This window comes from Malurus melanocephalus, unplaced genomic scaffold (genome assembly GCF_030028575.1).
Source record: "Malurus melanocephalus ecotype Western Australia unplaced genomic scaffold, MMel_1.1 scaffold_96, whole genome shotgun sequence".
Taxonomy (NCBI): domain Eukaryota; kingdom Metazoa; phylum Chordata; class Aves; order Passeriformes; family Maluridae; genus Malurus; species Malurus melanocephalus.
In genome coordinates, this window is record NW_026623328.1 from 1,621,664 (window position 1) to 1,638,781 (window position 17,118).

General features: G+C 39.8%; 1 protein-coding gene across 4 annotated transcripts in view; it reads left to right on the plus strand.

Moving 5' to 3' along the window:
• Positions 1–12,722, plus strand: part of HMG20A (high mobility group 20A) — a 38,285-nt gene extending 25,563 nt beyond the window's left edge. For all 4 annotated transcript variants that reach the window (XM_057368725.1, XM_057368726.1, XM_057368723.1 and 1 more), the window contains 6 exons: positions 871–1,003; positions 1,376–1,407; positions 5,529–5,604; positions 6,443–6,658; positions 7,284–7,427; positions 9,703–12,722. In XM_057368725.1, the coding sequence (XP_057224708.1) occupies positions 871–1,003; positions 1,376–1,407; positions 5,529–5,604; positions 6,443–6,658; positions 7,284–7,420 (594 nt within the window). In that variant the 3' untranslated portion in view covers positions 7,421–7,427; positions 9,703–12,722. The remainder of the gene's footprint in view (positions 1–870; positions 1,004–1,375; positions 1,408–5,528; positions 5,605–6,442; positions 6,659–7,283; positions 7,428–9,702) is intronic.
• The last annotated feature ends 4,396 nt before the right edge of the window (positions 12,723–17,118 follow it).

Consider the following 17,118-nt stretch of genomic DNA (forward strand, 5'->3'; position numbering starts at 1 on the left):
AGAATATTAACATTGTCATCAGCAGGGTCGAAATCATGTTGCAAATGCATGAACTTAATAACTTACATTGTTGTCATGACTTAATGAAAATGCCAGGTGGCTAAGGTTTATTCTGATTTAATCCTTACATTCATTGAACTTTAAACTCATTTGGAGGAAAAACTGGGAAAGCAACTTTTTTCTTGAAAGGATCCCATTAGTAAGTATTGTGGCCATTCATTAAATGTTTTTCAGTTCATCAGTTCTCCTAAAGGATTCTCCAGCTAAGCTCATTCTGTCATGCAGGTGTGTGAATTAGCTTCAGGCTAATAAAAAAAGGTTTCTGTTAACCAAAATGTGGATAGATTGTATCAATTAAAACCGGGCTCTATTATCTGTGCTGCTCCTTGTAATAGYCATGATGTTTTGTTCACCTCTCAGATGTGCCCCGTGTGTGGTGGTGCTTTTTTGTCTGTGGGGCATGAAAACAAGAGTGTATTTGGGACCCCACTGTTTCGGGTCTGAATCGTAAAGCATCCTCTGATAAGGTGTTGTTGTTTGGCAGCACTTAATCCTGGCCACAGAGCTGGAATTCTGCAATGTTTGGTCTGTAATGTGTAGGTAACATTCAGTTCAGTAGAGTAGCTAAATAGGAAGTTACTCCTGAAAAAGTTAACAGAATAGTTATTTGAATAAAAAAGAGAGAGAAAATAGGACACAGAATACAGTAATTTATCYAGAGATCTTCTGTCTTTGCATCTCATTGTATCTTCACTCCTTTCCTGTTTGCATAGKTGAAATGGATCAGCACTTCATCTGACAAGTTGTTTTTCTTCCCTTCCTCCCGAAGGGGAGGAAACTCCCTGAAACTCTTGGACTTTTTTGTTTCAGCGATACCTTGATGAAGCAGATAGAGATAAGGAACGTTACATGCGGGAGCTGGAGCAGTATCAGAAGACTGAAGCCTACAAAGTCTTTAGCAGGAAAGCACAGGACAGACAAAAAGGCAAATCACACAGACAAGGTATTGAATGGGACAAAAATATGTGCCTAGCTAGAACAATAGAAGAGTCCCAGCCAGTCATGTAGCCTGACACTCCTTTAAAGCCTTGGATTTAAAGGCTTGTTAAAAAGTGAATGTGTTCTTTCTATGGACTTCACATCAGCTGTGGGTAAAGGGAATTAGACTTATGTGAATTTAACTGTATCTAGATTGTGTTGGAGGATTGCATTAAAAACATCAAAGTTAGACAGCTTCTCTGTGATTTATTAGGAGAGCTGCATAAGTCTGTCTAGAATTGTGTAATTATGGTTGTGTAACTGCTTTAATTCTTTTGTTCTTGTTTTCTCAAATTTTGTTTATTCAGAGAGTTTTCTTGTTTGTTTGCTTTTTCAGATGGAGCAAGACAGGCAGCTCATGATCATGAGGTAAACCTTTTCATTCTACACTTACATCAATGGGTAGATTTTCAGGTGAAAAAAAACTTCTAGTGGAAGTCTAAACCAAATTTATGAGGACCTGAGTTATGAATTCTTTGTCTTCCTAATGCAGATTTTGAAAAGTTAGAAACAACTCAAGTATTCTTACACTCATTAGTCTGATGAAAACTGAATTTTGTAAGTCTTGGGCAGATACAAGTGATTTAAGATGAAGTGGTGGATAGGGTACACTGAAAACATAGATCTGTTTTGTAATGCAGTGTTCAGAACTTAAAAATAGTGTGAGACCTGAATAAACCTGCCAAGTTATCACCTTTAGGTGGCTGTTTTCAGGTACTGATTTTCTGTAGCAACACAAATGCTTGTGGTTTCCTGGAGAAGAAAAAGGAGTAAAGCAACCAAATAATTGGAAAATCTCTGGCTTAAACCTCCTCCTGCCCTCCTCCTCCCTCTGCATATGTAAATATTGGGAAAGAGTGATARTGTCTGGAGATAGAGCTCATCAACTACAGCACAGGCATCTTATCACAAATCTTCTGTCCTGGCTGACTATGGTTTCTCTCCCCTTGAAATGCTGCAGCTTTCTCCAGTTGTATTACCTAGGGCCATAGAGCTTYTTTCATGGTTACCAATAAATTGCAAACAAAGAGCAATGAAAAATCTTGTTTATACACAGCCTCTTCACTTGTAAGCAGTAGGGCTTTCTAAAAGATCTGTTTTTCTTTGTGAGGTTTTTTTGCCTTGGGAAAGCAATCCAGTTGGCTTCTTATGTGTTCATTACAATAGTGACAAGGCTGAGCACTGCTGAGAGGCAACTACTGGTCTTGTCTACTTGAAGGAAAGTAAGTTTCACTTTCAGGAAAATGTTTTGGTATCATGTTTTTTATGTGCCTTTTATTAATTCCTAAAGTAAGTGCTTGCAGTGAGATTAYCCTTTAGAAGTACACGGTCCCCAAATTTTCTGATTCTACAGTCACTGAATCCAAGTTTGTCTTTAATTGTACAAAAACTGAAGGCTTCATGTTCAAGGTTGACTGTGACTATTACATAATGTTCAAATTATACAGGGAGCAAACTACAAATTTGGAATTTTACCTCTTACCTTTCTAATTCAAGCTATCATTGCTGATCTTTCACATCATAAATGCAGTTAAAAAGGAGTCCTCCTCACCTTGTGGGACTTTCAAGCCTCATCACATACAGTTAAACATCAACCTGTCAGTCAGACATCCTACTCTGAAACTGTGCTTTTGACTACTTGATGTTTTTCACCTTTATATTTATAAAATCCCACATGCTTATCAGCTGATGTGCTTTCACATCTTTTGTGCAGCAAAGTCAAGTATTATAATCCTGTATGGGCAGGGAATAAACAGAAAAGACTTAGATTKCTCTTGGAAGTTACTGGAAGTGAGACTAAAGTCTTTTGTCATCTTGCTGCTTTCTCCTGTCCACACTGACTTTTGTTGCTGTCTTTGTGCTTAGTAGGTACAAGCTGATGAAATTATTTCTTGAGACAATATAAGAAAATAAAGTCAAAGAAACCTTTTTTTTACTTTCCCTTGCTCCACTTCAGTGTTCATGATTTAGTTTCTGTGAATCGGTGTTGAAGTAATTTTAAATATTGTATATAGAGACAACCTCTAAAGAGKTTTGTGATGGGCAGCTCAAATACTGATTATGATAAAATATGACTAAAGGAGAAGAGAGATCTTTTAATAGATACTGCCTTGAAAAACATGCACACAGTCCCATGAGCTCATACAGGGGCATGAAAGAGAGCATTTTTCTTCCTCCAAGTTCCAGTTTCATAAATATAGCAATATACACTGGAACTGTTGTCATTTGCAGTGACTAAACCCCTGGATAATGGTTCTCCATTGTTCTGTTATTGTTTATTTCCTCAAGCTGCTTGATTCCAAGTAGATCTATCATCATGCACTGTTGCACTTGTTACTGGAAAGCCTTCAAAGATTTATGCACACAGGTTGAGGAGAGCAGGAGTTACTTAGTGGTACCTACTCTGAGAAGATTTTATGGAGTAGTACATTTATTATATCTATTCCTTCCATTGTCTGCAGCCTGACCATGGCAGGAAAGGTGAGCTTAAACCCCCTGAAATCTCAGCTATCTCATTACCATACTTCACCAAGTCTCTAAGAACTTCAAGTTCAGCCTCAATTTCAATACCCAGATGAGATTGTTGACTCTTAAAGCATCTTAATCTTTTTTTAGGCAAATGATAGAAAGAATTTWGATTCTCTTTTGGTTTGAGGGGTGACTCACTGATACTCAATCTGAACTGGGGCCTTTTCAATAGGAGGGTAATCAAAGCCTTATGATTTTAATCTTCAGTGAACCTCTGAGTGGCTTAAGTACTTCAGGGTTCTCAAGAGGATCTTTTATGTGCTGGGTAATGCATTTTGTAATGGTGTGTGCTGATGGTTTTAAYGATCACTCTTCTGCTTAGTAGAATTTCTTGGTTGCCTTTTGGAAGCTGAACAGTTGCTTCCTAAAGACCTTAGTATTTTTTGGGTTTTACCTAAAGAACCTGTATGCTAGATCTCCAAGGAGAATACCTGCTTCTCTTTGCAGTAGTCTCTCCTCCACCATCTGTTCTCTAAGAGCCAGTGATAATTGAGGCCAGTGGCTCTTTGCACACAGGTAGATTTAGTGAGCATGAATTAGAATGTTTAAGGTGGATGTTCTATAAGTGTTCTAACCAAGCTTCCTAACTGTCAACATTTCTTAGTGCACATTAATGTTGAGATCCTAGATTTTGGGGTGGAATTAATTCCATCTTGGGAGTGTTCAGACAAAATTAATGCATTATTCACACTTCTGTATATGACTTCTCTTTCTGAATATGCTCTTGAGACATGTACCCTGTAGTAGCACAATCCAAAAACTTTAATGAATAGCACGTGTGATCATGAGCCCCAGTAAAACCCTGCCATCCCTGTCAGAGCTGGGAAGGTTTGTGTTACCCTTCCTCTTCAGTCTTGCCTGTTTCTAGTGTGTCTTCARTTGACTCAGGCCAAGTGAGGTTTGAGTTCTCACTCAGTAAATACAGAGCTCCTCAGCTGTAATTGTGCTAGACAGTAAAGGTCAGCTTTTCTTTAAAAGCAATCAATTGATAGTCTGTCTCCTTAGGTAAAGACAGAGTAGCTGTAGTTCCATCTACTCTTGTCTGTCTTGCTTGACTGTCAAATGGTGTTCAGGTCACCCCGTGTAGCCCCTCTGTGTGTCAGACACCAACGTGATACCCTGAACTCAGGGGCCAGAATTCCCTTACCAGCTGTTAAACGTTTGTGTTGGCTGCTGGAGGACACCAGTCATGTGTAACACTGCACTTCTGGATGATGAGTTTGTGGAAATTATCAGCTATGGTGTTTGAGAGTTTTTAAAAGCTCTTTTTCTCCACAGACACTCTTTCCTGCTTAACTTTGTTTCTGTATTAAATTATAGTTTGATTGTAGTTGCTACTGTTTATCAAACCTAATTGGCATTGGCTTTGTCCATAATGATTCAGGTGCTAAAACAAGCATTAATTCCTATTGATTTAGAAGTGGTGATTGAAATGTGTTGTAGTAGGGGGTTTTTGCTTTGAGTCAAATTATGTTTTGTACAGTTTTTTTTATAAATTGTAGGGCACTTCCTGATTTAAAAGTTTTTTGCTTTTTGCTTCAGCAGTGAAAGACCAAGAACCATGAAACTCCCTATGCATTTTGTTCACTCTGTTCTCCTGTTTGTTTATTTTCCTATGAAGACTATTTCAGGATGTGTCAGTTGGTTGATGGTRGAAAATATAAATGCATTTTGATAGTTTTTAAAATGGAATAATTCTTATGTATAATGTCATTAGGATGAAAAAGTATATTTTAGTGTATGTTATTTCTTAATGATGGTATTTGATTAAACCAATGTCTTGAAAAGTTAAAATACATCCTTTGGCCTTTCTTGRTAGGAGCTCAAAGTGTCTGTGATCCATACCGCTTTTAAGCTGCCTCAGGTTTTGGTCTCCTTGGCCTTTTATTCTCATGATCAAAACAGTTAAAATAACTCCTGAAAACAAAATGTTTAGCTATGTTTTGCTCTTTCTTTTGTAGAAAGAAGCAGATACAAAGGAGAGGTCTGTCTTTGATATTCCAATMTTCACAGAAGAGTTCCTGAATCATAGTAAAGGTAAGTTTAACTTYTGAAAGACCCTTTTCTCCTTGTTTTTTCAAAGTTCTTGGCAAATGCTGTCCAGCTGTGGAGTTCTTGCACTCTGCCATCTCAGCTCAGATAATGATTTGAGTATAGTTTCTGCCATTACCTCCCTTACCTCTGTATATACACAATGGCTGAAAAGCAGGTTTTCCTTGCRTTGTTTTCCCAAATTAGCCTTTTTTGAGAGTGTTTCTGATGTTTATTCCAGCAAGTCCAAGCTGTGTCTATTGACTAAGAAATACTTAAGATGGAGCATGATGATGGTTCAGGATGGTTAGCAGTATTTTATTCCCCACCCCATAACATGGAAGATTACACTGATATATTTTCTGTTGCTTTGTTTGGTTTTCATAGCTATGTGTATCAAGAGTTGAGTATTTTTTGCCAGATTTCCTGAAGACTTTCTTGACTGAACAGAATTCAGATTTAGATACTTGTCATGACCAATAGAAAATTATTTTTGTCATTGGTGTTTTGTTTGTATGATTCTTAGCACTGCTGCTAAGCTTTGTCATTCCAAATGCATTTGAAATCAGTCTTGCAGTCTTCCTTCCTGATCAGTTCCCCCATTCACRTCCATTCTGATTCTTTGAATGTTTAGTGAGTTGTTTTTTCTCGAGGAATTAACTATTGAAGTGATACTCTAGGTGCTATTGTCACTCCATGATGTGATGCTTTTTATCTAGAAACCTAAACTGCACCATTTGTAATGATCAGCTGAGCAGTGTGGAACATTCAGCCTCCCTGCCTACCATTCCTAGATCTGTTTTTAGCAGTTTTTGACTCTCTGGTGATGGGTTGATGTTCCCAGCTCGCGAAGCGGAGCTGCGGCAGCTGCGCAAATCCAACATGGAGTTTGAGGAGAGGAACGCTGCCCTGCAGAAGCACGTGGAGAGCATGCGCACGGCCGTGGAGAAACTGGAGGTGGATGTGATCCAGGAGCGGAGCCGCAACACCGTGCTGCAGCAGCACCTCGAGACCCTGCGCCAGGCACTCACCAGCAGCTTTGCTGGAGTCCCACTGCCAGGTGAGACTGATAAATGTAACTGCTTGTGTTAGTACGATGTTGTGAGCTTAGAACACACAGCCTGCTGTTGTAGTTCTGTGCTCTTGGCTGTTTCTGAGCTTTTGTTGCATTGGATAATGAAATATTAAAATGCATGCAAGGGAAAGTGTAGAGTCAGTGCTTTATTTCAACATGACATTTATTTTCTTACTGCTCTTACTCTTCCTAATAAAGTGAGACACATATTCAGTCCTGGCTCTCCTTCACTTGTTTTATGAAAATGTTACTAAATAGAATAGACAGGACCTTCAAGTTCTTTGATTAAAATAAACGCTGTGTCTGTATTGTCAGCTGCCAGGGAATCCACTTAGATTCTATGAATGCCCAGCTGAAGGAGTTTGTTATAATCARCTATGAGACCCAAATCAAAGAGAACCATGCTTCATTAGTCCTGATATCCTTGGAACTACTCATTTGGTGGAGTTAGGAGGACATTGTTTTGCAGTCACAAGAGGTGGTGCGCAGCAAAATCACCTCCCATAACAGTTAGTGTGTTGGCACAAATTACCCTTAGCATAGTGTTAACTTTTTTGAATTCTGTGGTCATCAAAATACCTTGTGTCTTATTTCACTGTGTTAATTGTAGGTAGTGGGGAAACCCCCACTATGGAAACGATTGATTCCTACATGAACAGACTGCACAGTGTTATCCTGGCCAACCCACAGGAGAACGAGAACCTCATCGCCACGGTGCGGGATGTGGTCAACAGGCTGGAGCGTTAGTGATGGGGTAAGTGTTCCCTCCCAGGCTGCTTTTGGTGTCTGCTCTSTACCTCTGGCACCTGTTCTGATGTTGATTCATGTGCTGATCACCATATTGTACAACCAAAAAGGTTTCTTCCTCAAAGCTGCAGGAGCAGGTTGTCTTAATGAAAGTCAAATTGCATTGAAAGTATTCATGGCCTTCATTAAAGGGTTCTGAAATTCCCCTTAGCTCCAAGATCTTTTTGTATTTGTATAAGGTGAGTAAGAGTTCTGACAGAATGGTAACAGGGTGACTAATTTAGAAGAAGGTTCCTTTTTTGAGTGWAGTAAATCTGAAAATTTCAGCAGTAATTGTAGAAACTGATGGCCACGGGGAGATTCTGTTTGTCTCAAGAGGTTACAGGTGAGCTCAACTCTGTCAAACTGAAAATATCCTATAACCACCTCTTGTTTGTAGCACTTGTAGTCAGGTTCTTCTTATTATGAAGGTTTATATGTAAAAGGAGCACTGAGGTGTGGTTTAAGCTACATAGCATTTGTGTAGACTAATGTTTATGTGGCTTGTGCATAGATTATTATTGAGCTCATGATTCTGTAGTTTTGCTGCTGTTTAACAGCTTAGAAAACTGTAATAGAGAACGGAGTAAAAAAAAAATGAACCAAGAAGTAAATACCAGTCTTTCTGCATTATTGTGCTGCTTTGCATTTCCCACACCTCTCACTTCCCTGTGATGCACAGCACTAGGCAGCCATGAGAAGTTTGCCTATTTCTATTTTAACAAAGTACATACCTGCRTTCTTGAGGCACTTATTATGTAGAGATCTACCGTACCTGTCTCGAATAGTGTTTAGAAATGCAAATAAAGCTACCTTGTGCCATCTGCAAATATGAAGACTGGGCTTTTCATCCTTTCTGATTCTGACCTTTTGTGATACTGTGTAGAACAGTTAATTACACATTTCCCATTATAGTATGGCTTTAGCTGGGAGATCATTGTCCTTCCGGAGGGTAGCCAGATGGAACGGACTGTAGTTCTAAGAGATGACTGAGCTCCCAGCAGAATAAAGAAGTGCCTTTACTGCTGCTATTTGTGAAGGGAACAGCTTGTCGATCCAGGTCTGGGATTTYTCAGCAGCTCATCAACCTCCTCATTTTCATATACTGTTTTCAATTAGTTCTCAGGCTTAGAAAGAGAGTTGGGGGAGGGGAAGTTTTACAGAATGGCTAAGAGGGAAAGCAGTTTCTCATCCATCAGTTATTAGAAGGGTGTGCTAGGCCCTGAAATGGGTATTTGTCCTTTAAGCACCTTGCCAGAAAAATCACATCTCAAAGCTACTAAAATCTAGACTTTCATTCCCTTGCCAGGTGGCTTCATTTTTCTTAAAGGATGGACAATTTCTGTGTTCCTAAACATCCAAATACAATTTTCTTGGATAAACTGGATTTGGCTGTAATTGATTTGGGAAAACTAATTCTTGCTTTAAAATTCCTCCTTTTGCTCTCTATTTGAGAAATAGTACTTCTTTCCCTTCTTTCCTTTTCCYACCAGTGCCTTCCCTCTTTCAGCAGCAAAACAGTGGGAAGCAATTAAAAATGTGATTAATAATCACATAGTTTCACTATATAATGACAAGCATGTAACCAAATATAATGATCAAGTAATTAATGGGACTGTTAATTAYACTGACTTTCAGTTGGCAGTGATGATATTTTGTGACAAAATTTTGGAAGGAAGAAGGTTGGGTTTTGTTAGATGCAAACCTAGAAAATGGTAGAAATTCCCGAGAAAACAAGGAAGCTTTGTATCCAGAGGTTCAGCTGGCACATGATAAACAGTATCAACAAACTGTCATCATCAGTGTCCCTTTGTTAAYGTGCATATGAAATACATTAATTCTGAATGTACTCTCTATCAACCAARTGGTCTGTTGGAGGCTGAGACACACTACAAATCAATACCACAGAAAACTGGATTATGATGCTCCTGAAAACAGCTCTTTCAGTGATCTGAGGTGGTTTTTGGTGGCTTGATACATTGTGTTTTGACTATACTGGTGAATATTTTAGGGTTTCTGTAGTGCATGTCTTTGGGCAAACAGTATATGGGAAGAAGAGGAAGGGTTTTGTTATTTAGCACTGGATGGAAACAGCAACTCAGTTTAGTTCTGTCTCTAGAGGCTGCTTTGCTATACTTAGCATTGTATTTTCAGATCAAACATCCAGAAAATCATGTCACGGTGCCTGTTTAGTCCTGGCAGATTCTGGTCTTCTAACTCGTATTTTTCTGTTTCGTCTGCAGGTCTCGTGACCCGGGGAAGCTTTACAATTTTTTTTTGGCCAGTGTGGAATAAGAAGCCATGAGGGAAAGAATGGGGTGGGAGGCAGGCTGGCAGGTTTGTCCTGGGCCCTGCCTGTGTCTTTTTGTCAGGGAGACAAACAGATCAATGCATTAAGAGATCTTAAGAAGCCACGGACACCACCCATTGAACATTTGGAACTGTCCTCTGTGTGAACATTTAAGAGCATGCAACTTTTGTGCAATCTACATTTTTGTATGGATTTTGCTGGGTGTGAGGGTGCCTGCGGTTCTGTGGACTGGCTGGCTGTGGAGATGAAATCTCAGCTTGTGAAATGGAGTCAGCGTATATGTTGTAGTAATAACTTTGATGTMTTATATTGCCTAATGTCTTCTAGTGTCTTTCATTTTGTTTTCATGTTTATCCTGTGGCTTTAACTTCATTCGCTTTTGTTTTCTTCTTTTGATCTTGTTCCCTGATTCTTGCAGTACTGGATAGCAGCGCTTGTGTTCTCTGCTCTAACAGGGAGTCTTCCTTGGTGCACTGTCTTGTCCTATGCCTCCTGCTATGTTTATAGGAGCTTTTCTTAAGCAGAATCCTGGCATTTTTGTGTTAGCCTGCAATTCCTACMATGTGAGTTTGCTCCCTGCTAGAGACTGGCTGTGGTTGGTGCTTTATGACTTGATTCTACTATGAGACAGACTTCCTCTCTCCCCCTCTCTTTAAGCAYCTCTCTTGCACATAGCATCATGCTCTTCTGTGAAGGTCTCCTGGTATCTCCTGAAAATGTTTGCTGGTGCATTTTATTATCATAGAGATCAGTGGAAATCCAGATAGAAGGTGAAATGTTAGTTCTTCTCAGCAGGGAAAATGGGGTTCTTTGGTTTAGACTAARCCCACAAAGCTTGCCCTTCCTCTGATACATTGTTCAGTCTAATTTAATGTTATTGCCTTGTTTTTGAGAGAATGATCTCACGGGGAAAGCAGTTTTCTATAAAAAGAGAAATGGGCACGGGGATGGCATTATTTTTTCCTCCTCTGCCCTCCTTAAATCGCTGTGCTGGGAAGCAATATGTCTGGAAGCAGCACATGTATTTTTTCATGAATTATTAGAGCAGAGAAGGTTATTAGCAACTAGGTCCACATAACAGCCCAGAGAATTCTGCATTATAGCTTGTTTGTGCTCTCACCTTTTGTACAGTTCAAGTACTGCCCACGGAGCCCATAGCATTCAGCATTTTATGTTCCAGGTGACCCAAATGGCCTTTCACTTGCATTGAGTGTGATCTTGCTGAGCTACACCACACCTCCTGTCAGAGTTGAAGGCACCCACTGTCTGCACTGGCTGATGCAAAACTTCCACTGCCCTTTAGTTGCTGTCAAATTGTTGATTCTGACTTTGGCTCAGCTTGTTGGACCTCTCTGGGCTTTACTGGGGGTGGTTAAAATGCTCTTGCCTCCCACAMGACAATCTCTTTGCTCCTGGTTAAGACATCTTTTAAGATTTCCTGTTTATAACTTGGAGGTTGCTTTCGTTACTGGAGTGTGTTGCTGTCAGCATCACTTAAATGTATCTGTGACACAAATATTTTGAAGATTAAAAAGCAGTTTCTTCTTTTCCTGCACTGTACACATGGACTTCATGCTGGCCTGGAGCYATCTCCCAGTCAGCACCTTGTATGCCAGGTCTCAGCTTACTCCTGGGATTACTRCTGCAGCCAAGTAGCAAGGATTTCCATGTAAATCAAGTCTTCCTTCAGGGAGGAAACTCCTTTCTCTTGTCATCTGTTTTGCTTTCAAGACTTCACAAAAAGGAACCTCAGTTTGCTGCATCAACTTCCACTCTCCTTAGCATGGATGAGACCAGCTGMTGCTGCCATGAACTTTTTAGTGGGTTCTGTAATGTATGTTGTAATCCTACAGGCTGGAAATGTCTCCAGAAGAAGCACCTACACCCTCATCTCCTGTATGTGTATCTTGTTTTTTTTCTGGTGATGTTTGACTCTCTGTTGAATTGGCCAAAATGCACTGCATAGCCAAAATTTATATACAAAATCCTGAATTTCTCTCTGTGGCATCCTACCTAATACTTGGAGTTGTATTCCAATAAAGACTTCAGAAATTCCATAAAACATAGGATGCAGTTCCAAGCTGTATCATATCCAATCCATCAGTAAGATYGGGTGGCTGCTGGCTGCCCTGCTTACAGAAATCTGCTCGTGGATACTGCTCATCCATCTCTGCTGAGAAGCATGCAAATGTTGTGGGATAGGAAATTTAAGGTGATATTATTAGCTGGGGGCTGACAAATCTTTTGCTTTTTCCCACAAGGAAGGAGGCGAGATAGATGATCCATCTTGAAGCATCTGGGGGAAGACTGAGTTCTTGCTCACTGATGATGTGACAGATGATGTTTTGTCTCATTAAGAAGCTTCTTATTTATGTTGATTAACCCTATAAAAATGGATTTTGTCTTTCCAGTGTTTTCAGAGTGTCACTTCAGTTTACAGTTTTCAGTGTTGACTGATTAAAAAAAAAATGAAGTGGGTGTCAAGGAGAAGAGCAGAATAAAATGCTTTTGTCACTTAAAGAAATGTTAAGAGAAATATATGAAAGCGGAATCCATTTTCTGGATTAATGTGTTTGGAATTGTTTAGATGCCAAGTTTTCTGTACAATGTTTTTGTAATTAAACTTTGGAGCTCCTTTGTTTTTAAGAAGTTGATGTGCTTGTTTGACACTTGCTTCATTAAAATTGTTCMACGTTGAATCCATTCTGATTCAATTTTAACTGCATTTTCATGAAAGAACTATTACTACATTGATCTTTTGTCAGAGATTTTGGCAACTCCACATTAACCTTTGGAAGGAAATAATGTGCCTCTTCTGCCTCTCCGTCCTGAGTGTCTTCCTCTGAAAAAGCAAAAGGAATTAGGTTATTATATGTACTGATGAAAGCTTCAGAGATCTTTGGTTATAGCTAATGGTTGTCAGGGCCCTTCCCCAACTTGACTAACTTGAAAAATGTCCCACTCATATATCTCTCACTCAGCCCTTTTTTTACATCCTTGTCTTCCTTTATCCTCCCTGATTTCCCACCATCATGGTGATTTTCCTTTAGAACCTTCTGTATCATAACTGTGGCTCCCCATTTGATTTTCTTCTCCCCTATTAGATTTTTATCCTCTTTCTTCACTCCTGCTGGCTGAGAATGGAGCCAAACTGTAGCCTTGTGACATTTGTATTTGGTCTAGGTGCTCTGTGGAGGAGTTTGGGTGACTTCTGCCTTCACTTTTGCTGTTTCTGAGGTCACAGAGCTGTGAGCAGCCATGTTTTTACATTACTTTTGTGGTCATATCTYCTTATTTTGGTTGCCAGATTATTGCCTGGTCTCTCTATACCAACAGGCTTGGTACTGTCTTCTCCCTGGGACAGACCTTATRTATATTTAGAATGCTTTGGAGATTTTTTTAAAGCACTAATTATGAAATGGTAAAGTATTAAAAGTAGAAGGAATGAAGGGAAAACCTGCATAAGGGAATTATCTGCCATGTGACATTGGCTGTTTTGGGGTTGGAGACAGGAACAGCGAGACAGGTGCACACCCGGAGGAAAAAGTAAGAGCAAACCAGCAGTGAGTTCATAACAAGAGAAAAACCTAATTCCTTTCTAACCTGTGGTCTTGACTGTGGCACCAGGAGCAGATGGTGGTAAATCATGCTCAATTTGAGACAATGTGGTGTAATACTTGTGCTGTTTGTTCCTGTTTGTTCCCCCCTGTTTACTCTGCAGCTGGTCAATTGGGCTGGTGATTAATTATCATCTAAGGGAAGTTGGGGGGATCTGAGGGCTTCGGGCTCTTGAGAGGAAGAGATTACTTCTTCTTGCTCTGGCAGGTTCCTGTTGATAATGTGGAATGTGGATTCATTTGGAACCTGAAATTGGGTCTTTTTAACCTCTGCTTCATTTCAGTTGAATCCTTCAGTCAGGAGTACATTGGTGCCTCTCCTTTATTTCTTCCATAGAGTCTTTCTGCTTGCGGACCATGAAGAGTTTTGCTGCTTCTTTCTTCTTCATTGCTCATAGTACTGAGGTTTTTTTAAACTTTTTTTTTTTAAAATAGATTCATGATTTGCCATCCTAATCTCTGGATTTTGTATGAACTGTACCATTTTGGTGTGTGGTGAAGTATCCACATCTATTATGTAATACAAGGCATAGTATTTATACAAAGTGATTTATGGGTTTTATTAATAAACCTGTAATTCTTATGCTGTGAGAGTTTGGTTTTTGCCATTTACTATGCAAAAACTAACGGTTTGTTTGTCTGAAGATACAAAAATGTGAGTTATTCTAATATAATTCTAAGGTCTGTGCTCTTTTCCTGTTGATGAAATGGTTCCTCCTGAGGTTGTTAAATATTCTGTTTACTGAATGGTCACGCATGCTGTGGAAGGCAAAAGGCATTCTCACTTTTCCCTAGAAATGTGTCAGTGCATTGAAGTCCGTCCAATCGTTCTGTTTATAAATTTGGATTCTAAAAACTTAATGTATAAAGAGTTCTGCCTGTCCAAATCCTTGGCTGCTAGATACCATCTGGTTTCCTTGAATTGAGTAGAACAATGTTACATCAGCTGAATACCAGACTGGCTGCAAATCAGAGAGAGAGTTCTAGTTTTTGTTTTGAAGCAATAGCCCTGTGAGATTTCTCTTTCTATTTCATATCGGCAGTTCTAGTTTTATTAAATCCGTTCTAGTGTTAATCAAGAGAGAATTCCCTCATCTAATTTATTTGAAATACTGCTTAAGCCCAGGACACTTGCAAAGAAATCCCCAGCTGAAATTCGAGGCCTATAAACACACTGTTTCAACCCCTCACCCTTCAAAATGGATGTTAACAACTGTATCAGTATTTTGATTCTTCTCACAGGGAGTTTCTTTTCCWCAATGACACTTCAAATTCCTGCCCACGTTGTTTCTATTGCTTTAATATCGGAGGAAGAGAAGTAAACTGGGCTGGAGGCAGAGATGCAGGAAGTTTATCRAAAGTGCAGGCCAGCAGGATGGCTGAGTCTGGGAGAGTGAAAAGCTCTGGAAAATTAATCTAGCACCTTTCCCAGAAAGGACTGGGGTGCTTTTAGGATGAATGTTGTACATGCTGCAGTACACAGGCTCTATGCCTTGGGTTTAAGAATTGTTTGGGCGAGTGTTGGCATTGCCTCCAAAGATTTCAGTTCTCTTAAATTGCTTTTACCCAAGCAAAGCATYTTCTCCTGTAAAATTGCTGCAGTTGCTGCATAGTGGCATGTGGCTTTCAGGCACATGTATGAACTTGATGTGCAGGAGGAAGGGTTTAMGTTTCCTTTTGCTTATTGGCATTAATGATGAGTGGCTCTGGCACATGTAAATGCACAGAATCAAATTCTGTTTACAGTCTTTTTTTTGTGATAAAGGTAGTAAGAATTATGTTCACTCTTTAAAAAATCTGTGAAGGGGCTTTGTAGGATAAGGACAGAAGGATACAAAAATAGAATTTGCCTTTATTCTTGAGGTTAATATTCACCTACAGCTTGTGCAGTAAGGGTTGAGTTTTCAGCCTCAGTAAGTTTGAATTCAAACCTGCAAATTCCATACATTCTTAGAAGTGCTTTTGAGGAGGAAAAGAAGCAAATGTGAAAATGAAATTCCAGCTGCACCCTAGTTTCAGGAMTTCACAGTTATGTGGTAAATGTGCATTTCCAGGTGTCTGAAATCTCTATCCACTTAAGGAAAAGAACCAATTTCCTGCTGAGGGAAGCAGTGCCCTCTGATGATCCATCTTGGTATCTCGGAATGAGAGTGAGAAAGCTTGGCAGCAGAGGCCAGAGCCAGAGCTTCTGCATGTGAAAATTTAAGTCAATTCCCTGGTTTTGTTCTAGGCAGATGGCAATTTCTTAGAGTTTTTTAAAAATAGATTTATATCTTTGTTTCATGCAGTTATATTACTCCTTTCCTACCATGCTTTGGGAGCTGGTCAGGGTGGAGGTGGTTCAGGAAGTATTCCTGTGTTACAAGGAGACTCTGGTACAGCACAGAAAACATGACCTGAGCTTGCTTGTCTTTGAGGTCATCGTTCTGACAGCAAGGAATGGCTGTGATAAAGATTTCTGGTGCCTAAAGCTGTCTCTGCKTGTTGGCTGATAGGCAAAATCAGCACGGCTGACTTGGAGCTAGCAGGAGCTGTGAATACATAAATCCGTGGAATGGAAGCTTTTCAAGTGTTGGTATTTACACWGTGCTCTGTCTTTGCAGAGCTGTTTTTGGTTTTGGGAGCCTGCAGCAGCTTCACACTTAAACAGCCCCACCAGCTGGAGTGTGTACAGCAAGGTGGGAGCTGCTTCTCTGTGGAACTACTGCCCAACTCTGAGCTTCACTAATGCATCAAAATACTAAAAAACTACACAGCATTTTGTTGTTGAAAGTTTTCTGTATTTTGTGAACTGGCTGAGACCCTGTAGGGGTCTGGCAAGTGCAGGTTTGTGTGAAGTGAGCAAGAGGATCAGAGAGGAGAGGAAGAGAAGCAGGAGCTCCTTTCTGGAGGTACCCTGCTTGCATTTTGGCTCCCAGTTTCRTGAGGCTGCACACTGAATTGATGTRGGAGCACAAGTTATAGTGAATTATCTTCTTTTCAGCACCTGGGGCTGTCAGTAAATACAAGACAATCAAAATACAACTCCTGGCTTCATGCTGTTGTCCTTATCTGTATGTTTTCCTGTCTTGCCTTTCTTTCCCTCTCTTGCACTCTTCCTTTGTGCTGAGCTGTTGCAGCTTAAAACCAAATAAAATGGACTCTTATAACCAAATAAAAGTGCCTCTGCCAAGAAAGCTTTTCCTTATAAAGTTTTGTTATGAATGTCAGTGGAGGGATAGTGGATTTGGAAGGGGCTCACAACTACTGCAATTGAAGTATTTAGGAAAGGCAAAACTATGGAAGTTTTTTAAATCATCTTGTCTTTTGAGAAACAGGGGAAACAAATCAGCCGAGCAACAGTGCCTGTTCTCTTTGGTACCAGTTTCCAGGCCAGAYACTGACAAAACAAACTGAAGGGATAAAATCAGGGCTGCTTAATCTGGGGGAGGGGGATGAGGGGCAAGATCATGTTACTGATAAAAGAAAATATGTAAAATAACAAATTCCAGGCTTTCTCCCTCGGGGTGTGCATTCAATTGTGGAAAGAATGTTTATGGAAGAATACATTGTGCTGTTTAAGCATGCTTCAAAGAACAAATCCTTTCTTACCTTGTAGAAATTCATCTCAGCTTCTTCTTTTCTTTCTTTCAGACTGTAAGTCAGTAGAAGTGATCTATGCTACCCATGGGCCAGTTTGTACAGGGGTAGCTTAATCTGGGCACATCTTTACCTTGGATTGAAAGTCTGTT